Source organism: Lampetra planeri, chromosome 3, assembly GCF_965212315.1.
Source record: "Lampetra planeri chromosome 3, kcLamPlan1.2.h2, whole genome shotgun sequence".
In the NCBI taxonomy this organism is placed as follows: Eukaryota; Metazoa; Chordata; class Hyperoartia; order Petromyzontiformes; family Petromyzontidae; genus Lampetra; species Lampetra planeri.
The window spans coordinates 2360149-2382582 of NC_136109.1; the positions used below are offsets into that span (position 1 = coordinate 2360149).

Consider the following 22434-nt stretch of genomic DNA (forward strand, 5'->3'; position numbering starts at 1 on the left):
GCTGTGGGTGAAGCTGCTGTGTACGGAGACGCTGACTGCGTAGACGCTCTGTGCGGAGACGCTGTGTGCGGAGACGCTGTGTGCAGAGTCGCTGTGCAGGATAAGTGAGGTGTAAAGTAGATACGAGTAGGAAGAAGTTAGATATAAGTGACCGTACAGATAGTTATAGGAGTGCCTACAACTGGTGCAAGAATAGGCGAATAAAGTGTAAGCAGGTGACTTGTTACAAAGTGTCGGTGCGAGTAATTTTTGAAGACACTACACCATTATTATTATAATGTTGTTCTATCATGCAGTAGATGAGCACATGTCCCGATTTACCACCATACTTGGTAATGGAGTGTTGAAATCTATGAACAACTGGACATCATATTTGGGTATGATACCTAAGGCACGCAATAACTCACACGTAAAAATGCTCTTAGCAACGTCTCCTGAAGCAAGTTGATGCAGAGGCGTACACTATTCTCACATCACCATGCCTAAACGTAGAGAAAAAGACCTCAACGACTGGCAAAGATTGGTAACAAACCTTGTAAATAAGTAAAAATGTCGCAAGTATCATTAGAAAAAAAATATAAATTGTACCGATATAAGTGCTATCATATTTTTATTTCAACCATGGCACAAAGTGTACTCTATTATGCTGGTGGATATAACAAGGATGTGTGCAGAATGTGTGCAAGAATAGTGATGGCACTGTGGCATGCAAAACATGTGGGCGTTTCTCTAATATTTTACTGTTGCAAGCCTGCACACATTTTATCCTGACTGCTTGGAAAAAACCCCATGTAATTAGCATGCTATATTCAGCATTTCTAAATCTCTAAACTCTTGTTTCTTATATTCCAGGCATTACAGTGCTAAAATGAATATTTGTAATACATTTTATCAAAATTGCTTTCCTTCATACATAAATAGCATATATTGTGTAGGTTCCAAAACAATACTACTGTGAAAATGTCGAAACAGTTTTAAGTCCCAATACAGTCTCCAATTAATATTAACGACAAGATAATGAAAATATATTAAATTAATCACAGTAAGTAGTGGCTTTATGTCACCAAGCATGTATTTGTTATGTAAAATTAGTGTTTATGCGGCAATAAACTTACCTATAGGAAACTTGTTTGCTTGTTAAGAGGAGAACTTCTCAGAGAATCAACCCCTTCAGAAAGCATGGAACAACCTACAACCACTACACCAGTTTCCATTCAGACATATCCTATGAAGCGCACGGTTGGGACTGACAAAGTACATACATACAACTCATGGATTTTGAAAGCAGGAGTTTTGGCATACTGGTTAAGGTACCTTAACGAAACAGCCATGTACATAAAGCTCTAGGAACAAATGACCATGTCCATAACTAGTGGTGTTGAACCTTGGTTACAACAAACTGCCTTTGAAAGCATATTTTCTGGTTAAAATACATTTTATTTAAATTTATATAGACTTGTGTTTTCCAGAAAATTACATTTCATGATTTCATGTTGCTTTGGCTTGTGAAACAAATTAAATCTAAATGGTAATATAGACACTGAGGCCTCAATTATGTTTTATAATGGCCTGAAAAAATCTAGTTGAAAATTTAAGGAATTGTAAAGTTACACATTCGTATATTATTAAGATAAAATATATTCATTGCTGCAATGAAATTGCCAGGCAGAATTAGTATGTACAGTTTTTTTTGGAATGTTACCACAAGTCTCCAACCATGGTACTATACTGTTACGTTGTGACGAAGTGTGTCTTTGTTCCTGTAGCTTAAAACAGAAACACAAAAAGATTATCTGCTTAAAATTACCTCACGGATCTGTGCGCGGACTTTATCAATGGCCCGAATCCATAGTTCTCGTGGCGGTACCTTTACTTTACCACCATCTCTACTGTGAAAAAGCAACAAAATCAGTGAAAAACCAGTGTATCCAATCGCAACTAAAACAGTGCCCACATTGGTGCAATACCAACTGCTATCACAGCACATTATACACAAACACAAGAACATTTAAATTCACAACAGTGTAATAAAGAGTGCCCTAGTGTGTAATAAAGGGTCTAATTCTCTTTTTGTTTTATTTCACGTGGGCGTATGGAAGATTTAAAATCTTTCGGTGTGCTGGTTTCACACCCTCCATCAGGCGAGCAGTGTAAGGGGACTCCATAGCTGCCACTCTGCACATTCCGTGGTAAATTAGTGGCGATGGGGTGAGTAACTTTCCAGCTCCCGAGGACCTGAAACAAGCCTCCCCTGTGTGCCATGCTCCCCTTAAGCTGCTCTGCTGCTAGGTTAGGGCCACATGTGTCAGCGGTGAGGCATCCAATTCAGGTCTGCCATTCCCACAATCATATGAGGCAATTTTTTAAGCTACTGCTCTGAACGAACAAATCTAATCTAATCGTTAGACTCATCACGATGTTCGTAAGTGTTGTAAACTTTATATCAATTTTATTTCAAAATATTTGGCAAGAAAAATGTATATATATGCCAAATGTCTTCTAAAAAAAGTAATTATTATCAAGGCACCTTATTGGAGCTGTATAGGACTCGTTAACTTATCAAAAATGCTAATTATGTCAAGTATAACAGAAATTCTAACATTTTACAATCCTGTAGTTTCAAACGATAATTCACAACTTCGAGATGAGGCTGCTAAATCTGCAAAGAAAATCAGCAACGCCCTCGCTGCAATGTACTCTGCAGACACGTTGTTGCTTATTAGGTTGGTGACTCGCATACTATGGCTCCTGCTATAACTGGAGAGCCAAGATTTGCATTCCTGAGTGAAAGGCATTTTCATTTATGAGTGAACTATTATCAAACTTACAAGCATCTTTATTTCGAGCACCCACCGCCACATCAGTAAAGAAGTGATGTCAAAGAGAATAACACAAAGTTTTATAATACAGATGTTATAACAGGTGATGTATACTATTTACCGTATGTTATTGTCATCAGGCAGAATCTCTGGCTGGTCAACGAATTCCACTTCAGGGTGACATTTTTCAATTTCTTGGCTCAGCCGTTTATTTTCATATGCTGCACTTTCATTCAGTTGTCTATCTTCAGTACGTAGGTCATGATTGGAAATTATTTCATCATCAAATTTAGCATTATAAAGCCCTGGAATGTCATTTTCAAAAGTACTGCCACGACTATTTCTTCTCTCGTCTTCATAAGTGACAAAATGATTAGGTTGTTTCTCAAGCCCATGTATTGATTCATAGCTGGATTTGTTTTCATTAAATCGGGCATGATTCGCAGTCCTTTCTTTTGAGTTTACGTGATTGGTAGAGCAGTCCTGGCCATGGTTACTGGTGACCTTTTCAGATATTTGGAGGACATCTTGGGGTTCCAAAGGTCTCGGCTCCTCGTCCTCATGGAAGCTGCTGAAGCTGCTGTAGGAACCGCGTTCAGCACCAGAGCCTCGGAGACTACCCAGGCCTGAGCCATGATGGCTCTCATTGTCCGGTTCCAATTCACTCAGCTGGGAGCTGTGCTGGCTCAAGTTTCCAGATGAGCCAAACTGACTGCTTCCTGTGGGGCTGCAGCTGTGTGAAACAACAACAACAACAATACGTATTCATTAATGTAACATTTCAATGCACTTTTGGGTTTTTTTCATGCACAGTGTCATTTATTCGCGATGAAGACAATGGTAATCGTAATATTACCTATTCAGCAAAAGTAACCAGTGATGATTAGATCGTTTACAAATACAGTAAAACCTCATGCTGCCCGACTCAGATAGGCTAGAATTCGGGGTAAGCTAGAAAGAACAATTCCACAATTAAATAACGAAAAATAAGCAAAAAACTCTGACCATAACACTGCTTGTGAGCTATTATGTGGTGGGTGGCCACCTGTCTGGGTTTGACTCAGACAGCCCAGAAATTGGAATCTGTGTTTGGATGGCAGCAATTGATTTGTATCGAGCTCTGGTGGTATAGTGTTGAATTGTATTAAAGTAAGTTGCACAATTCCGATAAACCTAAAATGAGAAATATGTCTGGGTTTTGGTCTGTGGAAAAATTGGCAACCCGAGCAGTAGGATCAAGCAGAATTATTTATGCTAATCCTGTGTAGGATAGTCTTTATGCGTTTATTAAGGTGTAAGACACCATTGTTGACAATTTTCGTACAGTTAATACAAATGCGTACAAATCAAATTTCAATCAATCAATATTTATTTGGCAGTGCACATTACAACAGAACGGGAATGCTACACGGGTACACGGCAACAGGAATGAAAAGAGAAACCTGTCACGCCCTCAGTGGCTAACACCAAATTCTGTTGCTTAGATTTAGCCTAAAATCAGCTACCTGCGAACATTTTGTGTGTTTGCCTGCAATTAATGTTGCCCGATCTTTGGCTATGTTGAAATACAATGTGCATTGTACCAGTCTGTAAGGGCTAGCTATGTTTAAATTGTTCACCTTTGGCGATTTGGGGTATGTCTGTTTGAATCAAGTCAATATAGTCTGGGCTCCACCACATCCACAAACTAGGCTCCTTATTGAAAAAGGTATTCATGACTCTTCATATCTTTGCTAGCTGTGAACTCTAATAGGCAGTCTCCTCTTTCTGATGCCACATTTCCCAACCATCCTCGCATCTATGTCCCTCTTGCCTATCTTTGCATTGGTGTAGAGGAGGACTCCTCTTCCACGACCCTATTACCCGAGACGCCTATTATTTGTGGGAGCAGTAGGGTCCGCGAAAACTCCTATTACCCGTGGGCCTAATCTTACAATTGCCTGCCGTCATCCGCAACTTTTGCCAATGTTATTGCAGAATGGCTTCGAATTACCTGTGAATGTCACGGTTAAGAGAATCACCCGGCAAATTACTCAAATTACTGGCATGTTTGTGTGGGTAATTGGAAGAACATTTGCATATTCGCCATAAATATAGAATTTTAACATGAAAAAAAATGTTTGTACGGAGAGCGAGACACTGAAACACATTGTGTTCAAAGCATTTGCCTCACAGGTAACACACACAGATAAGACACGGAAACACAAGGTGCTACTCAGAGAGACACAAACAAAACAAAGAGAGACATAGGGACACTGAGATACCCACAGAGCACAGAAAGAGACATGCACAAAGACAGAGAGAGAAAGACACTGAGAGAGACACAGAGATGTGCAGTAGCACACACAGACTTTTTTTTTCCAGAATGTAACACAACCTACCGATGTGCATAAAGAATGTTTTAAATCAGTGTTTATTGCCTGCTATAAAATATGGATGAGAAGACATCCGCTCCAATGCAGACGATTGACTGTTGCATTACGAGACCATGAGTAATGGCGACACCTTGGGGAGGCATTTATCCAGCAGTGGAAAGATCAAAGCAAGTAATTTCCATCTCTCCGTTTCTCTGTCTCTCTATGTCTATATCTCCTCGTGCATCTCTGTTTTATACATTTCCCTCATATCCATGCGTCTCTAAGCATATCCACGTGTTTCTCCCTATCTCCATGTGTCTGTATATGTATGTGTCTCTCCATATCGCCGTCGCTCTCCGTGTACCTCCCTCTCGAAGAGACATGGAAAGAGACGGAGAGATACACTAACACAAATATGAGATACAGAAACATATGGAGATAAACACATGGAAATAAAAAGAGACACACGAGATACGGATAGACACAATGGAGATGCAAAGAGCGATACAGAGAGACAGAGATACAATAAGAGATGGAGATATAGATATACAGAGACACAAAGACAGAAACACATATATACACACAGAGACACACACGGAGATACAGAAAGACACTCGGTGGCGTGGAGAGAGACATGTCTTAGAAGCATAGCAAGTGTGCCAGCCTTTAGAGACAGAAGCTACTTGGCGGTCTATGTGCGCGTTCTCTTTGTAGAAAGTACTTTACCCACAGGTATTGACCGGCCTTTTTATTACAGTACACACTCAGGAAAGTTATCACAACTCCCAATCCCGATATATTTTTTCACGAATAAACGGAGTAGAGTAGAAAATTACTCCCAATTATCTGCAATTTCCCCCCGCGTATAATTCCACAGATTATAATAGGATTCGCAATATTGGTCTCCTACATTTGCGTGAATAAGAGGAGTTCTCCTGCAGCTGTGTGTTGCTCTCATTTAGACGTTGATTCATCTCTTCATACATGTGGTCTACTTATACATCTTCGTGACTGGTAGTTTGGACATATTACTGGATTATCTTCAATTTTGTGATTTTAGAAACTTTGCATTATACCTCTTAATGACACAACTCTATTAAAATCCCACAAACACTAAAAAAAACACATTTTCTGTAATAGCTGTCTTGTTTCTCCTACGATAGAAATAGTTGCCTCACTATTTAAATGTATTTCATTCTCTCATTTTATCCACACCTCAAATATATTCAAGTTCATTGCCACAAATTATGCTTCCAGTTAAGCAATGTTTTATTTTCAAGACAAAATCTAAATTTTGTAAATGGCTCATGAATTACCATGCTTGCGTTAACTTTGATAGAGGTTCCACAAGTTCCAGTGCCTTGTTTGTGATTTATACAAAACATAAACCACAACAAGAACCGCCATGGCAGGAAAATAAACCACGGTTGAAATAATTTCAACTTGTAACGCGCCACAGTATTCGCTCAATCTTAAAGGGAAAGAACGACTCAAGAGGCACGGGGAACCACAGATAAGCGGGAAAGGCATCCATGCGGTAATCCGGTGCCATCGCGTTCTCCTGGCAAGCCATGGCATGGCACCTCGATGCCCACAGGAAGGGAGTTCAGCAATATTTGTGTGAGGCACCAACCTGACCCTGGTTTACAGCACTGTGGAGGTAGTGGCAAAAATGTTACCTTCTCCATTTTTAAACAGAAAAATCCATAGACAACGTGGGCAAACTTAATGCTCAGGATGATTGCTAAGGAAGAGAAAAAGGGAGAGTGCAAACTAAATTGAAAGCAAAACATCGAGAAAAATTCAAACACTCACTTTGGACAGGACTGGCTATTGGCTAGGAAGCAGGCAGAGAATGGAATATGCTAATAAGAAAGGTAGATATATCCTTATTTTATCCCCCCCCCGCCCCCAGTATAGTCCACTTTGTTATGAATACATTTCCATAAACCACCATGTGTCAGAGAACAGCCGTGGAAGATTATGTAACAGAACTACGTCGAATATCACTTTAATGGGGATCGTTATCCACACGAGGGGCACAGACCCTGCAAAGAGTGGTCATCACATGTCAATCAATTTATAATAAGCTAATATAAGTGAAAAATCTAAGTCAATGAGATGTTTTTTTGTGCAGTAATTGATGGCTGCCAAATGCAAATTGCCATCTAAATTCTCCTGAGCCATCCACCCATCTTTACGATTCTCTTTCACATGAGAAATCCATAGAATATAGATACAGAACCAGTACAGGATAGCATCAGTACAGAATGTTCATATCAGGAAGTCCTGAAGGGACATCAGAGCTTACATATCCAGTTTGTAAACCAGAGAAAAACAAAAGACCCAATTAAATTATTGAGACATCAGGCAACAAGGGGGTCATTTGTAAAAGGTGGTCAATACTGAAAATCTGGAGAAATAAATACTCCTAGAAAAGGCTGAAAGCGGCAAGACTGCTAGCTGGGTGGTGGCGATGCACATCTGTAATCCAGCACCATGGAGGCGAGGGTTGGTGGAGCACACAAATGTTGTGAAACTCCCTTCCTGTGCACATTAAGGAGAAGGTGGTACAGTAAAGTGCGGAATAATGTTTCCCTTCTGTATGGTATAGAATGTTGCCCTCACACAAGTGTGGATTTGCTCTGGGTGCTCTGGTTTCCTCCCACATGTATAAACGTTGGTTAACTGAATAAAACATATTTTAATATGTATACGCCTCCATATTTGTGGAGTGTGCAGCATTATGAGATGTCGTTTGCAGGAATGATGTTGTATAAAAACGCTTGTTATAGCCGTAACATGGCATGGAAGCAGGAGTGTGCGGTATTACAGAATAGTGGCCCAATTCATGTAGCATTGAAGACTATAATTCAACCTCATTTTAGCAAAATACTTGAAACAATTGGCCGCTTTCTGAAATTTTAAATTCAAGTAGGGCCCATAGCACCCATATAATGCCTATTCCATTGCTCCTTATTCTGCTCTGGTGGAGTGGCTGAATATTGTCGAGGTTTGATCAGAGCTAAAGCTGAGCCCAGCAATATTGGCAAGAAGCTGCCAATGGCAAGAACCTTCCACTGTTGGCGCAATAAGGTCAATGTTTTTATTGTAGCAAATGTCGGGAGCACTGGAGCGGTACACAGACCACTCTGGATCAACAGTGGTGGAATGAACACACACACCTAATGGACACCCACACATGGATGCAGATGGAGGAGATTATGAAATGACGTTGCTGCTGGACTGTTGCCTCTGCTACTGATGATGATGATACAGAATATGTAGTGTTGCCAGGAAAGCCTCACCAAGTCCTAAGACGCATGCAGGAAAAAAAAGGATTCTTGAGCATCTGGCGAAAACCCATGGACAATTTTTTGCACAGATAGATTTAACAATCCACTTCTTATCCTTTTTTAGATATTTTACAATCCATTAAGTTTGGGATTTTCATATATGCCTATCTGTTCGACGAACTCATGCTTTCAAAGTGCCTATTTAAGGCCCAGATTACCTAAGAGAGGCTTAGGACAGGTTCCGATACCATTACCACTCCTATAAGTGACCAGGAATTGAATGCCCGATACCAGACTCATGGCGTAGTGCACAAAAAACCATTGTGTTTCTCATATACAAAAACAAGACAAAGATTCCCCGTATATCTTTCTACAGATTGGTGGGGTAAGTGCTTTTAGCAAGCACCTATGAAGGCTGGTATGGCACACGACGGGGTGGGTAGCCTGCACCACGCTTGGCCACCCTGCCTCCCCACGTGCGATGGTTATACCAGAAACAGTCGCGCTGGGGATGCCCAGGACCGGTTCAGACATTTGTTACCGATATCGGCCACACGCAGGAATCAAACTCGGGTCTCTGGGTTCAAAGCGCGGTGCACTGACTACTACACCACCGCTTCCTACAGAGACAAAGATACACCCGATATCCTTAAAAGACTGTTCTTATCAAGCACCTATGAAGGCTGGCACGGCACACGAGGGGGTGGGTGGTCAGCACTATGCCCAGTCGCCTTTGTCTCCCCAGTGATGATCTTTATATACTACGCCAGGTCCTCATTTAAGTCCGAGTCGACCGAGAGAAGGCCTACGACTGGTTCAGATCATCATTACTGGTGTTGGCTGAGAGTGGGAATCGAACTCGTGTCGCCAGGTTCAGAGCACAGCACGCTGTTGTACTACTGCTTCCCACAGCATAGATACACACATGCACACATACAAATTGCCTTATGGGAAAGTGATATAGTTTCAGTCAGGGGTGCAGACGCAGGTCCAACTTATAATGGTTAGCACACTGGTGCTAAATGGGTGTCTGATGCGCTGTGACAGCGTGAAATTGGTGCACACCTGTACTTCTCCCTAAAGCCAATTCAAATGTTGTGCTGTATTGGTGTTAACGCATGTTAATAAGTTAGAACATTATTCATGTATCTGACCACTACCCCAAGTAAAAATTGTATTGTAGCCATCAGAGTACATGTAAATTAGATTCTGGCTAACTTTAGTGGTGAGATCTAAATGGTCATGACCACCATGGTCTAATATGGTCACTCAATTTCCATGACTGTCATGGTGTGGGAGGTCTTCATTGCATCAGGCGACTGTAAGTATAGGAACCGTGAGAATATGAATATTCAAATCATTTCGACTTCATAACACCATGGCATTTTGTTTTTCTCAACTTTTGAGATAATTAATCAATTTTGGAAAGTGCAATAATACATTATAAAAAATTATGGTTTCCAAAATATGTACCTTTCTAGAATGACAATATAACACACGACAATACTGGAAAAGATAGTGAATTATAAAGTAAATTCTATCTGGTAATACCGAATGTTTTGTGTGATTGATAATTACAGTACGTAAAAAATGTTGTTATTGAATACATACAATGATGAGATGACTACAGTTACTGGTTTTCAACACGTAGGCTTTCGCGACCAATATTATTCCTAATAAAGGTTTTTGGGTTAGATCGCGTAAATATAACTGTGTCGTAACCCTCCACCACACGACACAGCCAGTAAGGTGTGTCACGTAAACAACGCGCCAATTAGTTACTACTGCAGCCCACTGGTGTGTTGGAGAGTAAATCCACAATATTTACAATTTGAGGAGTACAACGTTTCACTGGTAATTACATCCAGCATCATCGGGCGATTTGCCAGAATAGTGAAGCAATCCACCTGCTTCCGGTCTTAAATAGAGCAAGATGCCGTCATCACTGAACCCATCATGTGCAGAGATCAAAGGCGAAGGAGGGGGGTTATTGTAATTATGTCATAGATTAGTAATCAGTTAATTAGCATGTGTTTCCTTTATAAGGATTGCAGTTGTAATATGTATTATTTAATAATACGCTTCCATTGAAATTGAGATGAATACAAATAATTGTAACCGCTCTGACAGCTACAGGCTGAGTACGGAATGTAAGCGTATTATTAAATAATACATCTTACAACTGCATTCCTTATAAAGGAAACACATGCTAATTAACTGATTACTAATCTATGACATAATTACAATAACCCCCCTCCTCCGCCTTTGACCTCTGCACATGATGGGTTCAGTGATGACGGCATCTTGCTCTATTTAAGACCGGAAGCAGGTGGATTGCTTCACTATTCTGGCAAATCGCCCGATGATGCTGGATGTAATTACCAGTGAAACGTTGTACTCCTCAAATTGTAAATGTTGTGGATTTACTCTCCAACACACCAGTGGGCTGCAGTAGTAACTAATTGGCGCGTTGTTTACGTGACAGACCTTACTGGCTGTGTCGTGTGGTGGAGGGTTACGACACATTTATATTTACGCGATCTAACCCAAAAACCTTTATTATGAGTTACAGGTTTCAAAGTACTTTCTCAAATTATTCAGGTGAAAGGAGAGGACAAGAGGAGAGGGAAGACGGAGAGTGAGAGGGATAGAGAGGGAATAGAGGCCGACCGAAACTGAATTTCTGGTTTCGGCCGAAAAAGAAACCAGACCGAAAGTTAAAAATTGACTTTCGGCCGAAACCGAAAATTAAAAATTTACTTTCGGCTGAAACCGAAAATTAAAAATTGACTTTCGGCCGAAACCGAAAGTAAACCGAAAGTTAAAAATTGACTTTCGGCTGAAACCGAAACTATGCCGAAAGAGGCCATTTGTCAACTTTCGGCGCTGAAACCGAAACCGATTTTCGGTCGGCCTCTAGCCTCTATCACATCTTGACCCGACGATTGCACCTCTTCCCCTATTATGCCCTTCTTAATTTAATCAACTACCACCTCTAGATGATCCAAAATTCTGCTACCAGACTTGTTCTCCAAATTCATTAATTTAACGTGATCACTTCAATACTCAGATCCCTCCCCACTGGTTTCCTTTCCAGTCCTTCATCAATTTACAAATTCCCATCAAGTACCTCAATGGTCTCACCCCTGCCTGCCTGCCTGCCTCTCCCCTCTCATATCGTAGTACTCTCCTTCATGCGCTCTCCTCTTCAGAAATAAATACCTTCGATCAAAGTCCCCAGTCAATATTTGCTCCTTGAGATGTTTCGCTTTCTCCGTTGCTGCCCCCGGCCTAGGAACCGATTCTCTCTCCGGCCATCATGTGTTGTTCACTTCCCATCCCTGGTCAAGTCCAGGCTCAAAATATCTTCAACCTCTCTGTCATATTTTGTTTACTATGAATGGGATGAATTCATCAAAGCCACATCGAATCCAATTTCAGCTGAGCTTCTGAACCCAAAACTGAATCTGACCAAAATCCGAATTTTTATTGCTTGAGTTTAAATTCTAAATAATAAAACTAATTCGAATCTGTTATCATTTATTTGAGTCTGAATAATTCTGCCAACAGTAACAACAACTGTACACTCAATTACATGTGTAAAAAACTAGGGGTGGTGCTACTTCGGCTCAAATACAATGTGCCACTTATGTTCAAGGGTGGGAATGGATCCCAAGATGCCGGGACCCTAAAGTTCCACCAACCACTCTCATACCATGGTAGCTGTTTTTAGTTCACAAACTATGTTAACTTATTTTTATCTCTCACACCATGGTAACTCATCATGATCAATTATGTTCTCTCCATGCTGATTGAAGGCCTCCCCAACCATCACCATCTCTCAATGTCTCACAATACAACAATCCATCTATCTCCTGCTCATTTGTTGATCTTGTCTCTCTCAGCTCCATTGTAGATGTGCTCTTGGGCATTTTTTTTGTCCTGCCAAAGCCCACTTTCCTTAACACTCAATAAGAGGTATTTTATTTACATATGTTATCTGATCCATATGTAGCTGCTGTTGAGCAGACTTACAAATAAATATGTAACCTACACAATGCTAATGTACAGTCTTTAAAATACACTGCAACCTACGTACGACTTTTGTACATTATGTATACTCCATTACAAGATATGTAATGTGGTTGTACAAAATTAATACAAAATAAACACAGTGCTCACCAAGGGATCTTGCCAGCCAGGGTGCTGCGGCGTGCCGGGTGGTGCTGTCATTCATGCCCAGGCTAGTGCGGCGCCAGATTCGGCACACACATCGGGATTTGTGCAAACCTTGAAAAGTGCCCATACCTAATTGATCTGAATCTGAATATGTTCCATTCCTAATATATAAATGAACCTTTCTCCATACATGTATGTTGAACTTCGTTCAAACCGTAGGTAGCCAATCGTACTATTCGGAAGTGTCGGGGAAGGATTGGGTGGATATGTAACACTACTTAGTACAGCACCTTGAGACAGTTGCATTGACTTACAAATTATAATGGAGGTTTACCGCTCCAAATTTTCTGGCAAGCACCTTAATGTAGCATCACACACACGTGAATGTGTCAGTGATGATGACAACAAAGAGTTTGATGATGGTGATTGTAAAGATTGTAATGATTATGATGATGTTGCTTTTTAATTTCTAGTGTTGCTGATGTCCTGTTGCGACTATTTACTGTGCTGCTGTTGATGACAATGAAAAAGAGGATCCCGGGATGTAGTGCTCTTGGAAAAGCCTCACTGCACTGGGTCCCTAGACACATTTTTTAGTGTCATGGCAAGTTGTAAGAACTGGAGTACCCAGAGAAAACCCACTCAACGAAGGGGATAATTCTCAGATGTCAACATAGAAAGATGAAATAATCAATTTGCTGTACTGCCTTGTCCTGGTTATCTAATAGTCCAGCGGGTTTAGGAGTATTGTGAGTATGAATGTGATCGACTAAGCCACGCATCCAAAGTTACGGATTGCAAGCATCATGCACATACCACACAAGGAGATGCATGCATGGTCGAATAGAGACTATACGTGTAGGTACAGTGTGTGTACCTCAATGCATATGGTCGTGCTGGACTTTCTTATCCACCACCGTATCCAGTCGTAAATAAATGGATACATAATGCACTTTAGCTGTTGTCCTTCCACAAACAGAGGCCTTCCCGCACCATGTAGGTCATGGGGGTTGTCTGACCATACTTCACTCATAATAACCACACCGATTGGTGACATATACAGCGTTTGTTTAATCTGGTGATTCTAAGTATTTATATTCTAACATCTATTAAAGTAGTAGAGAACGTATTGTATATACAATCACACAATATATATTCTGCATATGCATACCTGTCGGATAGCTCCATGGAGGGCCGACTTTCCAATGAGTACTTTTGGTTTGGCAGCCGGCCAGATGTTGATATGGATTCCAGGTCATTTGGGCCATTCTTTGTCGACTCAAGACTGTCATTCCTTCTGCATACACAGTTATATAATGCAATGTAACAATTCACACATACCTATATACACCTACATGCGGTTCATAAACATTCCTTTAGGGACTCGGCTTCTTTGTGGGGTGGCTACAATGAAAGTAGAAAAATATACGTTTTCAAGAATGTTTACCCTTTAAAAGCTTAATCTCCATAAATGAACACCATTAAACTATCGAAATCCCCTACTGTACATAAGGGATATGTTCCTGGGAAATGCTACTGAACTCAAAATTACTTGAAGTGGATTTAACACGTAGGCTTTCGCGACCAATATTGTTCATAATCAACGATTTTTGGGTTTAGATCGCGTTACTTATAAATGTGTCGTAACCCTCCACCACCCGACACGGCCAATCAGTAATTCTGGCGAATTGCCCGATGATGCTGGATGCAATTACCAGCGAAACGTCGTACTCAAATTGTAAATGTTGTGGTTTCACGCTTCAACACACCGGTGGGCTAAAGCAGTGAACTATTTGTCTTTTGTCAACGTGACACTTTTTTTACTGATTGGCCGTGTCGGGTGGTGGAGGGTTACGACACATTTATAAGTAACGCGATCTAAACCCAAAAATCGTTGATTATGTACTTGAAGTGGACTCTAATTTTCCACAGACATAATATGAAAATCAGGGGATGTGTTTCTACACCACCATTTCTTGAAAAAGCAATGACCTAAATGTATTTAAGTGTACACAAATGCATATGATTAAAGGTTAACATACATTTCAGCTCATAATAAATACAAATAATTACATAAAACTTACCAGAGATGGTTTACGAGCTTGCTGATCGAGGCTTCTTGTGGTGAGCAGTAGAGAAGGTATGCATATGAAGCAGTGCCGGATTATCCTAGTAGCAAAACTAGCTACAAATGCTACGGGCCCCGCACTTTCAAGGGCCTCACGCTAAATGATTTGAAGCTATCAATTCCGGTTCAGTGATTCTGCACTTGCTCTATTACTATAGTACTATACTGCCTTCAACTTTTATGAACGACTGGGTGTTTAACGTTAGCGATTTGTCGTATTATCTGGCTGCATAGCAAATGATAAAATACAATTACTTTACTATGCAAGTAAAAAATGTATGTGTTTTAATATTTAGGAGTTTAATTTATTTATTTAGGGGCCCTTTATAACATATGCTACAGGCCCCGCACTAGCTTAATCCGGCACTGAGATGAAGGGGCATGATTACGTGCCACTTCATCTGAAGATGATGAAGTTGACGATAAAGTTGGAGCTATAGGAATGTCCGATGGCTTGCCATCGGTCAAAAACGGTCACTGCATTGTGTGCTTTCAGATTCCGTTATGCGGCCGTCTGGACACTCTTCCTTCCGATGTTAGGAAGCCACTGGAACTATGGACTTTTAAATTATCGAGATTGAAAACTAATTTCTATAAAACTGCACTTTTTGTGTTTAGTTTGTTGTCCTTCTCCCACACCTTCAATGAGCATGATTGGCTATGTACGGTGCGAAAGAAGTTCAACATACATATATACAGAGGAAGCTGTCTATCTTCTCGAGTCTTCTCCTGAATTTTTGGCATGATTGCAGAACGTTTAACAAAAATCTGCTCAAAGACAGCTGGAGAGCTTGTTTCTTCTTCTGCTGGTACAACTCCGTGTAGCAGTGGATGCCAGTTCATAAGCAATACCACTATCACTTCATCGGCCTCTTTCTCAGCTAACTGTTGTTCCAGCTACATCAGATCCTCATTTGACAGGTCCTCAACATGGAGCCCAAGGCACTCCAACATATCCGACTCCTCCACATTGTCGAGTCCAGCTTCGCTCTACCATGTTGAAGGGAAAATTCCCTCCATGTGGTACACGATATGCGTGTACACAATTACAATCGCAAAAAGTCAATTTCTAGTTTTAAAAAAATACGCAAAAAAAATTGTTTTCGAAAGAACGCATATGCAAACCATGAAATGTACTGTAGAAGGGAATATGTTCCCTAATTCATCAGCAACGTATATGCGAAACAACACATTACAGAAAGGTATAGTGGGGGATTGCTGTATATAGTGTCACGAATGTACAAGGTGGAAAGAGAATCTCGATCAAAACATTAACTAGGCTTGGTTGTTAAGAGATACCGGTCAGCCTACCATCTGCCATATCACCCAGCGGTGATTTACACAGAGGCTATAAGCATCACTGTTGATCATTTCATCTGATGCTTTCCCACTGTAACCCCCTAGTGTGAGTTGCCCATCCTGCATCAGCCCTCTCCATCTGTACCATGGATATTGTGCCCAGTGGAGGTATTTATTTTGGACTTTTATTTGTCTGGCCCTTCTCCTTCTGACCTGTCTGGCTAGGATGGCTCTAGCAAAAACTCGCACCACCAGTATAAAGCTGCATACTGGATCCATAAGGCAAACACTTAAATCCTCCTATCATATTCTGGTAACAGTCTCAGGAGTGACAGCCCCTGGAACTGAGTTTATGGGTTTGAATCCAGCATATAGAGTTCATGGTATCAGTCCTGTCAATATTAGAGTTTGGTTTTTTACTTATTTTAGCTAATTCGAGCTTTAAAAATGCAAATGCTTTGATTGACATGATACACAAAGTAGTACACTTCTCCCTTTTTAAAAATGTATTTCATAATGCCAATACAGTGGAAATGTTCTTGTGAATTTGATATGGGAGGTCTTAGGCACATATCTTAATATCCACATTTATCCATGCAATTAACTCATTTTATTCAGAACAGTTAAACCCAAATAATACAACTGATTTTCATGCTTTGTATCTCTCGTCTTATCCACGCCAGGTTTTGGATAAGGGGCCGTCTATAAATGACGTCACGCGATTTTGGACGATTTTTTACCCCCCCCCCGCGTCACACGGCGTCACAAAAAGTCAGACCCCCCCAAATATGACGTAACAAAGCTCTGCCCCCCCCCCAAAAAAAACATGCTTCAAATCGCTTTAAACTATTGTCATTGTAGTGCGTATTTAATGTGGCGCTGCACTCTGATGTTGTAGGAGAAAACATTTATTAAGAAGTCTATTTAAGTAGAACGTGTTGTCTATATTTATTTAAAGTTGCGCATTTTGATGTGACGTCACATTTCTCAAACCCCCCCCCCTCGTCACACATCGTCACAAATGTCTGACCCCCCCCTAGGTGCGAGACGTCATTTATGGACGGCCCCTAATAAGAAGAAAGGTGTTCTATGTTTCCAGGAGACCACGTCAGGGTCATATTGAGCCAGGTCAAGCCTGATAATGCAAAGCTGCTGTTGCCATGGCAAACACTTTCTGAGAAACCTCTTCCTATGGAGCAACATCAACCAGAATTGTCAACGAAGCTATCACTGTCATCGTTACATAATCATCATCGTCAACACATTACCACCATTGTCACATCACCATCAGCACATCACCACCATAACCATCACTACCACCATCGTCCCAACACAGCATACGTTTCTAAATCATTAGACCTCCTTTGCCAGTACCAAAATATAATAATAGGGTCTTTCCCCTTTTTTCTGGCAACAAAACTGAAAGCTTTTTACAAGGAATCATGTCTGCATTAACCACAATACTTGTGGTCAAAATGCAAACAAAAAACACACTCTGATAATATATGCATTGTCCTTGAAACTGATTGGTCCACACCAGAGACGGCTTTCTTTTGAGCCTCGTCTCAATTACGCCTTTTGGCGTCCTCTGGTCTAGCACCAATTGAGACGATGCTCAAAAGAAAGCTGTCTCTGATGTGGACCAATCAGTTTAAAGGACAATGCATATATTATCAGAGTGCGTTTTTTGTTTGCATTTTGACCACAAGTATTGTGGTTAATGCACACATGATTTCTTGTAAAAAAGTTTCAGTTTTGTTGCCACAAAAAAGGGGACAAACCCTGCTATTATGTCCCAACACGACACGAGTCATTCCAACACAGCTGTACACAGTACAAGCTGTCCTGATAATTGTAAGACATAGCAGGAGTCACCCCAGCAGAGTGTGAGTCATCCCAACAGTCACTCAGCACTAAAAGTGACCAATATGATCAATATTGCCTCCACATCAACAAAATCATCATTATCACACCCATGACGATTATTATGATAATCATCATCACCAAAACATTGGGAGCTGCAAAACGACATTATGACATTATATATGTCGGTCGCGCCACAAGAATCCTGAGTGCAACCTACGCTTTTGCTCGATTGTTCCCTCTCTGGGATACGCACGGATAAAAGTGGCTAATAAAAGATGTCTAAGTGACTTCCTCTCATCCACATGATGGATCTGATAACAGGAGGATTGTAGTACATGGATAAAAGGAAGGTGCGCAGATCGCATAGAGTGCGCAGATATTAAGAAGCACAAAAAGCAGGGCATTGAATGAGTATTACTCTTGCACAATAGTATTATAATTGAAAAATAATCTTGAATGTCCTCTTCAGTTGTGCAAAAGCACACCATGCACAGAAGACCATGATACTGCCATATAACTTAGTCTCCTATAATTTAAAAATAAAAATTAATATTACTACTTAATAGCATTATTTCATATTATACATGTAAAAGTAAACATGGATACCACATATGATTGTATATTTAATGTGATTGAAATGTAATTTATGAGTGAAAAAAATCATTTGAATAGAAAACTAATAACAACGTCATTGGAATACTTAAACACAGGAAACATTTTATAAAAGCAGACTACAAGCTTGCAAGGCAGGATACGGAGGATTTATAAAGCGACGTTGAACATGATTTCATGGAAATGCATGCAACTGCACTCGCAGACTGTCACTTACATGATAGAAGAGTAGTCCGGCTGCCGTTGAGCGTGTTTATGTGCTGGACAGGGATCGAGTCCTTTGCTGGAGGCGGATTGGGCCTGGTGGATGGGAAGGGGGTGACTAGAAGAGGCTGGCTGCGCTGAGGTGTGATACGGAGGAGGAATGCTGTTACTGGTTGTTTCACTGCGATAGTCGCTGTCATCTTGGTCATCCCCAGCTGGAACGGTTAAACACAGCATTTATCGTTTATGCACCAGTCACCCAAATCTGCGATTGTTACCATAATCCGTCGTTTCTCATCTTATTACGGTCGTTCATATTTCAATAAATTGTATTTAATTTTGCAGCTGTGGTGCATACGACATTAATTCCAACAGTTTATACAAAATACAGTTTTGTAAACTGAGATAAACTCTACATCTCAAACAACTGAGGAAATGATTATGATTTTCGACTCTTTAAAATTTCATATTACTACATTGCTATTGACTTAGACATTTTTTTCAGATCTTATGTTCATTAAAAATCATACCTTATGCATATTCATAAAAGTATAAAGCACAATCATCAGGATACTATAATCATAAAAATAATGTAAAAAAAATAAAACAGTATGAAACACTTAGACAAAGACGCAAGTGGAAATGTTTAGACAAAGACATCACATTGCAATTCTAGCATGCATCATTGGTGCTGATGGGTTTGTTGTGTCTTAACAAAAGGTAACATGACTAAATGTGGAATATGAAGTTGAGAGACAACTTGACGGACACAATTGGCCTCCACACATCAGGGACAATGAGGGAGACACAAGCAGGCTTGATTAAGCACAATGACTTGACAAAACTGTAGACAAGACGACCGACTACATTCAACATAGCTTAGGGGACAATCTGGCTATGAGAAATCGGAGTATGCATAATCTTTGCATAATAAATTGTTGCGCAATAGTACATAACTCCTACATATCCTTCAAAGTCCTATAATTTGTTCCTCCTGCTAGCCTCCTCACCTTCCCAATGATGTGCAGAGCTTGTGTAGCTTTGCTTGCAGCATGCAGACACTCCTGTCGAAGCATGCTGCTATTCACAAGCATACGGCGTATGTACTGAAGGGTACTGGAAAGCCAAATTATGTGTTTATGGCAGAAATTTGTTTATATTATAATTAAGACTTACCAATGCTATGTTTATTTTAGGTTGTTGCTTAAACATATGGGCTTCTTCCATGATTGTAACAAGTGGTGATTTATAAGTGGCAATTTATTTGGGCAAATTGCACTTTCTAAATATTTATCCGAAAACACTCAAAGAACGAACAGCTTATGAGAAATAATCACTCCATTCATACTTTCCTGCATTTTAATAAATCGCAAAACCTTTTGCGTAGTTGCAAACATTTGTTCTATTCTATTCGTTTACATGCTCGATGACAAAGCAAGATTATAGACTAAAATTATTATTTCTAAAAGGAAAAAAAAATTTACATGCCCAATAAGCCTAAACATGCTTTCGAAATTACTAATATTGGCTCCCTCTCATATGTTAATGCATTTACAATATTTGTAGTTACACTTGCAAATATCAATCTTTGTAATGTAAATCATTGTAACCCAGTCATTAGATGCATGTCTACCTTCTCTTAAAGCTGTCTTGATGCATATCCTTAGGGAAACTATGGAAAGTCATGGAAAAAAAATGAATGTACGTGGAATATTCGTGTACATTATTACTCATTTGTTTACCTAGGAAAGCCTCACTTGGTCTTTAGACCCATTTACACAAGGGTTGTGTTTGAAATATTCAGGTAGTTCATTTTCTGGAGTCGTTGCATGTGGGAGGAAACTAGTGAGCAGCAAAACCCACACATACGAAGGTATAACATTCAAACTCTACACACACAAGAAGATAAAAAAAACTATTGACTGCTGTACTACCTCCCACAAGCATGTCATTCCCTGTATGCAGTAGCGGCTATCGCTGTGATGACCTACCAACCCAATCTCCATGTCCCACCACACGGATCAACATACAGTATATTTCTGCTTTTATGCAGATACATACATATATATAAATATATTATTGTACATATCTCAGTATTAGGGGTTTTTTTTTATTATGGAAGAAGCCCTACAATGATCAAAATTTAATGAGTCAATGGGTCATAAACTGCTATAAACTATGTATAATTATATCACCAGAAAGTCTGAATAGACAGCATTTGAAAAAAATGCATTAATTCCTGATCAAGGTTCGCTATGATCCACTTTTTCTGCTACAGCAGACCATTTGCAGCTTTTAAAATAATGTTTGTGCCTTTTGTAACCAAAATGTTTCAATAATATTTCTGCCATATGCCATTAAGTCTGAAGTGCCAAAGTAAGATGTCTCATGACAGTACCCTGACCCACAGGCCAATATTTAAACAGCTGCTGTAGTCTCAGGATGCCCATTTGTTTTCCCAATTCATTGACCGTGCTCGATGACAAAATGTATCGTTTAGCATTCCCAGTGGGACAAAGTCCATTTGAGCATGCCTTTACTGATACACAGGTTGGCCAGGCATGCCTATCTATAATGTTCATATTGTTTTTATAGCACTAGACATGCCCAGTAGCAGAATGTATGGTCAGTATGAGGTGTCCTTATACTGACCATGCTAAGGGAAACCAAAAGATGATTTGAAAGACTCAAAGCATGGGGACTTTAGAACATCTCGTATAACGATTTGAGGTTTAAAGATAATTATTAAATACACTTTCAATGAAGTGGCATATGACGTGACTACAGCACGTGTACATTATTTAAATTTCATGTACTATTAAAAAAACACCATGTTGGTGTGATCGAGTGTTGTTTACACACCAAATAGTAAACATTTTTCACCTATATAAGATAATATTTTACTTTAGTTATAAAAAAAATACGTAATGTTTCGCCAATTGGTAACAAAAACTGTAGGGTTATTTTAATTGAGATGTCCTGGAATGCCACATGTCTTGGAGGTCTGGAAGGTTGCTGGAAAGTGGACAGCTGTGGTAGAACTGAGCATGCTGAACGGCAGAGCTTAGGCAAACTGCTGCTGCGTGTTAGTTACGTTGTTACATACTCGGTTGCTCGCCCCATCCAAAATAACTCCAGTTGCCTGTGCAATACAAGGGTCACGGGAACAGGGAAGGAAAGACACTTTAGAAAATCGACAGGGCCTCACAGATTTAATGTGAAGCATAGATTGAGATATAATTTATTTCACATTATATACAATTGTTCTCCCCCTGAAACGAGTCCGTATATATGTTCCACTTAAAAAATTATGAAATAACAATTTTGATTCTTAGTCGGTAAAAATATTCCAGTTTAAAGTGATTGACAACAACAAACTTTTAATGGATTAGTATGTACCAAATATTTTTTGCAACAATTGTTTCAGAACAAAACAGAGAAGCCTATTAACCAATGTCATTTTATTTATAATAGGAAAATCAGAAACATAGCATGATCTAAGATGCTACTTTTAAGTTTAACTTTTGGTGGAAACTATTATGCTGTATACCAAAGCTACACTATCCTCCAAGTATTACAACAATTTTTGTAATGCTTTCCAACTAAGGTTGAAAGTTGCAATGTATTGCACTGTCTGTCTGTCTACAACAGGGGGACAGATAATCCAACATGAA

The 22434-nt window shown here is 39.9% G+C and overlaps 1 protein-coding gene across 1 annotated transcript in view; it reads right to left on the reverse strand.

The window, feature by feature from the left end:
• Positions 1–2936: 2936 nt before the first annotated feature.
• LOC144734500 (uncharacterized) overlaps positions 2937–22434 on the reverse strand; it is a 30243-nt gene continuing 10745 nt past the window's right edge. The window contains exons 2-4 of the mRNA XM_078616725.1: positions 18774–18975; positions 13823–13948; positions 2937–3552 (exon numbers count right to left, since the gene is read on the reverse strand). Of these exons, the coding sequence (XP_078472851.1) occupies positions 2937–3552; positions 13823–13839 (633 nt within the window). The 5' untranslated portion in view covers positions 13840–13948; positions 18774–18975. The remainder of the gene's footprint in view (positions 3553–13822; positions 13949–18773; positions 18976–22434) is intronic.